Below are 8,463 nucleotides of genomic sequence, written 5' to 3'. Positions count from 1 at the left end.
AAGCGCTCGCCGGAGACCGCTGCGCCCTGGAACACGGCAGGGTTGGCAGACCGACCTCCTGAGGGCACTGAGGAGAGACGGGCACCGTGTAATGTGGTGTACACCACTCTTCCCCAGAGGGAGCTGGCCCTCAAAAAGTCCTAGGCCTTAGGCGTCAGGACATGTACGACGAAGACTATCCAGCGATAATGACAGTCCGCAGACCCACCTTCTGCTAGAAGCCTTCGGCCTGGGAGCGCCACTCTGACTCTAGACTCTGCGGAGTACGAGAAGTGAGGCCCCCAGAATGATGGGCTGGAACATGGTGGTTGGGACTGCTCCGCCCAGCAGCCCTTGCTAACCGCCTCAACCTCCTCAAAGGAAGAGAGGTTAACGCGTGCTCTCACTCGAGAAATTTATATCCCAAGAGCCCCTGTATATCTAACTTTTCATAGTCAGACAAATACTTCATTTTATTCCTCAGAATTAAATGCAATCAAACAACCAGACGAGTAAATACGGTCTAGTGTAGTAAGATTCACATCAAAAACCAAAATTATAAAATATATGCGCTGCGCGCGAGCCATTCAGTCACACGAACAACATCAATCTCCTCAAAGAAAGAGGGCCGCAGCACTCACTCAGAGGGGGAAGAATCGCAGCGCGGGCTTCCAAGTCCCGAGAACGAGCTCAAGATCTAGCGAACACGGGTGGAGATAGGAAGAGCCGTCTCCAACCCGTCTGCTAGATCATGAGCGATCTCCGCATTCTCCGTAGCCGCCGTGCCTCAGCAGCAGCGGGACCGCAATCGCAAGATCACAGTCATGGACACACTCCTCGGAGCGTGCCTGGCCAGAGCAGAGCGCTTAACAGCGAAAGCGGGGCCGGCACCGCGAGGAACGCTAGTGAAGGCTTCCTCCTCAAAGAGAGCCCTCTGAGAGCGAAGCAAGGCAGTAACAACTATGCTTTGCTCCCAAGCAAACCACACACTGGCTGTGTGTATCCCCACTCGTGATATAATGTTTTCTTTGGGCAGGGAGGAACACACAACCTACAATGTGGCTTGCTCTCGCCCTTGAAATGCTTTGTCTTTGCATGAGCTTAGACATAGCTGGAGCTTATAGACTTTCACAATTGACAGACAACAATAAATATGACTGACACACACAGAGCGCTTCGCTGAATGACAGAAAGCTGACGCTGGCTCCGCCGCACGTGTGTTTATAGCTTCCTGGTCATGACGTCACCCGCCCGTGACGTCCCGCTCAGCTATTGGACTGATTTCACATGTTATTCAGAGCGTGGTCACAGAAGGCGTTCCCCTAGCGTTTTCTGAGGAACTCATCAGGTTCAATATGTTGTCTAGTACGGTAATTTCAGAAATGACATCGAAAATATTGCACCAAAAGCTTTGAAGACTGGGACATAATGCATAACTGTGAAACTGTCTCAGCCGTCCTGCATTTGTCACATTTTGAAGAGACACCTGGAAATATTCTAGCTAATTTTGTCTTAGAGTAGTGCAGTCTATGCAAGATTTTGAACTGGATGAGGCAGTGTCTGAAGTTTATAGAACATCTATTAATCTCTTCCAGGCTATCCGCCCATAACTCATTGGAAATTTCTGACCCTAATTCTTCCTCCCATAAACTTTTGATTGAAGATGTAGTAGGTAATTGGGAGGCCTGGAGAGTATTATAAATGCAGGAAATAATTTTCCCTTTACCAAAATAGTCCTTAAGGCAGGTGTCAAGACATGAAGGGCTAATTGTTGCAAATCTGTTTAAGTAGGATTGTACATAGTTCCTGACTTTTTTAAATTTTTTAAATTACTTCTACGAAGTTTGTATTTTTCCTGAATTTTTTCAAAGGAAATAAAGGTACCATCTTGAAACAGATCGCTTACTGTGTGAATTCCTGCATCTCTCCATTGCTGGAAAACCTTTATCTAATATGGAAGGTATAAAAGAGGGGTTGTCAGCTATGGGAATTAGTCTTCACCCCAAAATGAGTTCTAATTTGTTTCCAAATACGAATAACACTGCCAATGACAGGGCTGCTGCTGTAGATTTCTTTTTTACAGCTTGTTGGTGAAAGAATCACAGCACCAAGATTATACAGGGGTACATTCATCTTGTTCTAATCTGAGTCAGTCAAGTTGTCCGCTTTTATCGTTTAATATTATTGATATCATTCTGAGGTTAGCCGCCCAGTAATAGCAGCGGAAGTCTGGAAAGGCAAGACCCCCTACATTTCTAGGTTTGGAGAGATGTAGTTGTTTAATTCTATGGTTTTTATAATTCCAAATAAAGGGTAAAATAACCTCCTGAGGGCACTGAGGAGAGACGGGCACCGTGTAATGCGGTGTACATCGCTCTTCCCCAGAGGGAGCTGGCCCTCAAAAAGTCCTAGGCCTTAGGCGTCAGGACATGTACGACGAAGACTATCCAGCGATAATGACAGTCCGCAGACCCACCTTCTGCTAGAAGCCTTCGGCCTGGGAGCGCCACTCTGACTCTAGACTCTGCGGAGTACGAGAAGTGAGGCCCCCAGAATGATGGGCTGGAACATGGTGGTTGGGACTGCTCCGCCCAGCAGCCCTTGCTAACCGCCTCAACCTCCTCAAAGGAAGAGAGGTTAACGCGTGCTCTCACTCGAGAAATTTATATCCCAAGAGCCCCTGTATATCTAACTTTTCATAGTCAGACAAATACTTCATTTTATTCCTCAGAATTAAATGCAATCAAACAACCAGACGAGTAAATACGGTCTAGTGTAGTAAGATTCACATCAAAAACCAAAATTATAAAATATATGCGCTGCGCGCGAGCCATTCAGTCACACGAACAACATCAATCTCCTCAAAGAAAGAGGGCCGCAGCACTCACTCAGAGGGGGAAGAATCGCAGCGCGGGCTTCCAAGTCCCGAGAACGAGCTCAAGATCTAGCGAACACGGGTGGAGATAGGAAGAGCCGTCTCCAACCCGTCTGCTAGATCATGAGCGATCTCCGCATTCTCCGTAGCCGCCGTGCCTCAGCAGCAGCGGGACCGCAATCGCAAGATCACAGTCATGGACACACTCCTCGGAGCGTGCCTGGCCAGAGCAGAGCGCTTAACAGCGAAAGCGGGGCCGGCACCGCGAGGAACGCTAGTGAAGGCTTCCTCCTCAAAGAGAGCCCTCTGAGAGCGAAGCAAGGCAGTAACAACTATGCTTTGCTCCCAAGCAAACCACACACTGGCTGTGTGTATCCCCACTCGTGATATAATGTTTTCTTTGGGCAGGGAGGAACACACAACCTACAACGTGGCTTGCTCTCACCCTTGAAATGCTTTGTCTTTGCATGAGCTTAGACATAGCTGGAGCTTATAGACTTTCACAATTGACAGACAACAATAAATATGACTGACACACACAGAGCGCTTCGCTGAATGACAGAAAGCTGACGCTGGCTCCGCCGCACGTGTGTTTATAGCTTCCTGGTCATGACGTCACCACGTCCCGCCGTCCCGCTCAGCTATTGGACTGATTTCACATGTTATTCAGAGCGTGGTCACAGAAGGCGTTCCCCTAGCAGGAACTCATGAACTCATCAGGTTCAATATGTTGTCTAGTACGGTAATTTCAGAAATGACATCGAAAATATTGCACCAAAAGCTTTGAAGACTGGGACATAATGCATAACTGTGAAACTGTCTCAGCCGTCCTGCATTTGTCACATTTTGAAGAGACACCTGGAAATATTCTAGCTAATTTTGTCTTAGAGTAGTGCAGTCTATGCAAGATTTTGAACTGGATGAGGCAGTGTCTGAAGTTTATAGAACATCTATTAATCTCTTCCAGGCTATCCGCCCATAACTCATTGGAAATTTCTGACCCTAATTCTTCCTCCCATAAACTTTTGATTGAAGATGTAGTAGGTAATTGGGAGGCCTGGAGAGTATTATAAATGCAGGAAATAATTTTCCCTTTACCAAAATAGTCCTTAAGGCAGGTGTCAAGACATGAAGGGCTAATTGTTGCAAATCTGTTTAAGTAGGATTGTACATAGTTCCTGACTTTTTTAAATTTTTTAAATTACTTCTACGAAGTTTGTATTTTTCCTGAATTTTTTCAAAGGAAATAAAGGTACCATCTTGAAACAGATCGCTTACTGTGTGAATTCCTGCATCTCTCCATTGCTGGAAAACCTTTATCTAATATGGAAGGTATAAAAGAGGGGTTGTCAGCTATGGGAATTAGTCTTCACCCCAAAATGAGTTCTAATTTGTTTCCAAATACGAATAACACTGCCAATGACAGGGCTGCTGCTGTAGATTTCTTTTTTACAGCTTGTTGGTGAAAGAATCACAGCACCAAGATTATACAGGGGTACATTCATCTTGTTCTAATCTGAGTCAGTCAAGTTGTCCGCTTTTATCGTTTAATATTATTGATATCATTCTGAGGTTAGCCGCCCAGTAATAGCAGCGGAAGTCTGGAAAGGCAAGACCCCCTACATTTCTAGGTTTGGAGAGATGTAGTTGTTTAATTCTATGGTTTTTATCATTCCAAATAAAGGGTAAAATAATTTAATCTAGTTGCTTAAAAAAGGACTTGGAAAGAAATAGAGGGGTGTTTTGTAACAGATACAGTAGTTGCGGGAGAAAAATCCATCTTGATGGCATTTATTCTACCTATTAACGAAATAGGAAGAGTCCTCCAGAACTGAATATTTCTTTTAAATTTTTCTAAAAGGGGGGCATAGTTGGCTACTCATAGCAAGCAAAATTACCTAGTAACGATTCCTAGGTAGGTAAATCTGTCTTTAGCTATTTTAAACCGAACTGAGAAAATTTGTGAAAGATCTTTAAGCCCAACTGGCACGAGTTCACTTTTGTTTAGATTAATTCTATAGCCTGAAAATGAACCGTATTGTTCAATCACCTTTAAGATTACAGGGATACTGGACGCAGGTTTAGTCACATATAATAAGACGTCGTCTGCATATAAAGAAATTTTATTCATAGTTGTTTTAGTACAGAGCCCATGAATTCTCTCATCAGAGCGGATGGTTTCCGCTAGAGGCTCAATGGCCAGGGCAAAAAGAAGGGGAGGAAGTGGGTAACCTTGTCGAGTACCCCTAAATGAAGCAAAAGATGGTGATAAAATTCTATTTGTGAGTATACGTGCCCTAGGATTTTTATATAGATTTTTGAGCCAAGTGATTAATTTCTCTCCTACTTGGAATTTTTGTAGCAGAGCGAAGAGGTAAGGCCACTCTACTTGGTCAAAAGCCTTTTCGGCATCTAAGGACAAAATCACCAGATCGGATCGATTAGTCTGGGAAGAGTATACAATATTAAACAAACGACGAAGATTATTAAAAGAACTACGACCTGAAACAAATCCGATCTGATCAGGATTCACTAGTTTTCCTAAAAGCGTATTGAGTCCAGTGGCTAATGTCTTTGCTAAAAATTTTTGATCCACATTAATGAGAGATATTGGCCTATACCCCCCCCCCACCTCCTCTGGATCTTTGCCCTTCTTAGGTAGGACTGTGATTACCGCTTCATTAAATGACTGAGGTAGTCGTCCCACCTCCAGAGCCTGGGAGAACATTCTAAGCATATAGGGTCCCAATTGATTGTTAAAAGTTGTATATACCTCGCAAGGGATTCCGTCAGGGCCGGGTGATTTACCTCCTTTAAGTGACTTTATGGTGTTCTTTAATCCATCTAATGTTAAATCAGCTCCAAGAAATTCTCTATCCTCTTGTTCCAGCGTTGTTAGATTAAAGCTATTTTAAAATGTCTCCATAGTGGAAGAATCATCAGTTATATTACTAGTGTACAATGATTCAATAAATTGTTTAAATCGATTATTAATTTCTGTAGGAGATAATAAATAAGCCCCGAATTTTGATTTGATTCGATGGATTGTACGGTCACTTTCCAGCTTTCGTAGCTGTCTAGATAATAGTTTGTGTGGCTTATCACCAAATTCTAAATATTGTTGTTTCATAAACATTAAAGATCTTGAAAACTTTTCTGATATAATCTGATTGTATTGATATCTAAGATTTAATATTTTCTTGTGTAGTTCTAAAGAAGGTTTTGTAGCATTCTCGTTATCTAATTTACTAAGCTGTCTTTCTAATGATTGTAAAGCCATTGTATTTTGTTTATTTCTTGCACCCTTAAAGGAGATAAAGTTCGCTGGGTACAGAAATCCGAAGCGGACCCCTGGACGATCTCGAAGTAGGTCTTTTGCATTTAAAGAGACATGCACGAAAACAGTGTGTTTCTTCCTCCAGTCAAAATAAGCATTTTCAAAATGATGTAATAAATGATCTGTGGGGTATTTTGAGCTGCAACTTTACAGACACATTCTGGGGACACTTGAGACTTATATTACATATTGTGAAAATGGGCATAATAGGTCTCCTTTAAGAATTAAGGGTATGTAAATTTTTGAACTGGTTCATTTATATAAATTTGGTTATTTTTTCTTGAGGACAATATGTAAACATCTTTAGAATATAGTTGTTAAAATGCAAACAAAATTAAATTGCCAAAGAAAATGTTATAAATCCATTGATTTGTTTGTAATTGTTTTTTCAGTGGCCATTTGTGAAGACATGTGTAAGACCATCATTGCAACTGGTGTCCTCCTCTCCATTGTCTCCATCATCCTGTCCTGGTACTTTATCCACCGTTATCAGAAGAGCACACCTAAACCTCCCATCGCCTCAGCTGAAATGACTTTCCGCCGACCAGCCCAATCCTACCCAATCAGTTACTCAGCGAATAATGTTCGTCGAGCTTCTCTAGATTCCATGGAGAATCAGGTGGCCATTGAAACCTTCAAAATACCCGTAAGTCTTGCTCATTGTCTTTACTTAGTTAATTCATGCATGTTGATGTTTTTGGTATAAATGGAACTGATTAATGAAATTATTATTAAAGGGGTCATATGATGCTGGTAAAAATAACATTATTTTGTGTATTTAGTGTAATGAAATGTGTTTATGCGGTTTAAAGTTAAAAAAACACATTATTTTCCACATACTGTACATTATTGTTTCTCCTCTATGCCCCTTTTTGAAATGCGGTGACTTTTACAAAGCTCATCGGTCTGAAAAGTGAGGTGTGATCTGATTGGCCAGCTATCCAGTATGTGATTGGCCAAATACCTCAAGCATGTGACGGAAATGTTACGCCCCTTGCCATACTGTTGATGCCGTGTCCCGGCCGGAGCGACAAGACAAAAACATTAAAACCCATTACAAACGAGGCATTTGTTGCATCCAGTGGGGACATAATTACTGATTATAATGACTTATACTGTCTTTTTATGCGTTGCGTTAACTTTTATAAAGAATATCTCTTTGGATTTGAGACTTTAGTCTTTGCAACTTTACAGATCTTCTTTATGCACCAAGAGCTTGTAACACTCCAAAGAGAAAGGAAAAATTTAAATAGCATCATATGACCCCTTTAAAGAGATTGTTTGATGTGTAACGATTTTGAACATTTCTGTTAACAGGAAGATCCAAAGTGGGAGTTCCCACGAAAGAACCTAGTGCTGGGTAAGACTCTTGGAGAGGGAGAGTTTGGGAAGGTTGTGAAGGCCACGGCTTTTCGCCTCAAAGGAAAAGCTGGATACACTACAGTTGCTGTGAAGATGTTGAAAGGTTTGCAACTTTGAGGCAGATTTGATCAATCACTAAAAACTGGATTCGTTTTAAAAATAGTATAATGCATGCATTTTTTTTACCACAGAAAATGCATCTCACAGTGAGCTTCGAGACCTCCTGTCAGAGTTCACATTGCTCAAGCAGGTTAATCACCCTCATGTAATAAAAATGTATGGAGCTTGCAGCCAGGATGGTAAGAAAAACTGTTTAATGTGGCATGCATTTGTGTTTGCTTTTTTGCTCTGTGTGCTTATACAAGCTCATCTGTTCAGGTCCATTATACTTAATCGTTGAATATGCCAAGTATGGCTCACTGCGGAACTTTTTGAGGGAGAGCCGGAAAGTTGGACCAAGCTACATGGGCAATGATGCCAACCGCAACTCCAGCTACTTGGAAAACCCAGATGAGAGAGCTCTGACCATGGGAGACCTCATCTCCTTTGCTTGGCAGATCTCCAGAGGAATGCAATACCTGGCTGAAATGAAGGTCTGTCAGCAGTTTAGGGAATGTCCATCACAGAATATATACCGTTTTAAAGAATGATGTTATAATAAGAGGAAATATGTTTAGCTTGTTCACAGAGACCTGGCTGCCAGGAATGTGCTGGTGGCAGAGGGAAGGAAGATGAAAATATCCGACTTTGGTTTATCTCGAGATGTTTATGAGGAAGATTCATATGTGAAGAGGAGCAAGGTGATATATTTTGTCTAATTTGTTTCGTTTTAACTAGTTACATCCTATGTTTTACAGATGTTTGAATATTTGTACTCTAGAAACCTTTGGATGTCACACACATGTAATGC

General features: G+C 42.1%; 1 protein-coding gene across 1 annotated transcript in view; it reads left to right on the top strand.

Moving 5' to 3' along the window:
* LOC107601801 (proto-oncogene tyrosine-protein kinase receptor Ret-like) overlaps positions 1-8,463 on the top strand; it is a 35,017-nt gene that overhangs the window by 25,071 nt on the left and 1,483 nt on the right. Inside the window, exons 11-15 of the mRNA XM_016294093.1 lie at positions 6,584-6,837; positions 7,509-7,656; positions 7,745-7,852; positions 7,932-8,146; positions 8,231-8,353. Of these exons, the coding sequence (XP_016149579.1) occupies positions 6,584-6,837; positions 7,509-7,656; positions 7,745-7,852; positions 7,932-8,146; positions 8,231-8,353 (848 nt within the window). The remainder of the gene's footprint in view (positions 1-6,583; positions 6,838-7,508; positions 7,657-7,744; positions 7,853-7,931; positions 8,147-8,230; positions 8,354-8,463) is intronic.

The sequence above is a fragment of the Sinocyclocheilus grahami genome, unplaced genomic scaffold (assembly GCF_001515645.1).
Source record: "Sinocyclocheilus grahami isolate Dianchi unplaced genomic scaffold, SAMN03320097.WGS_v1.1 scaffold313.1, whole genome shotgun sequence".
NCBI lineage: Eukaryota > Metazoa > Chordata > Actinopteri > Cypriniformes > Cyprinidae > Sinocyclocheilus > Sinocyclocheilus grahami.
This window is presented reverse-complemented; position numbering and strand designations above follow the sequence as displayed.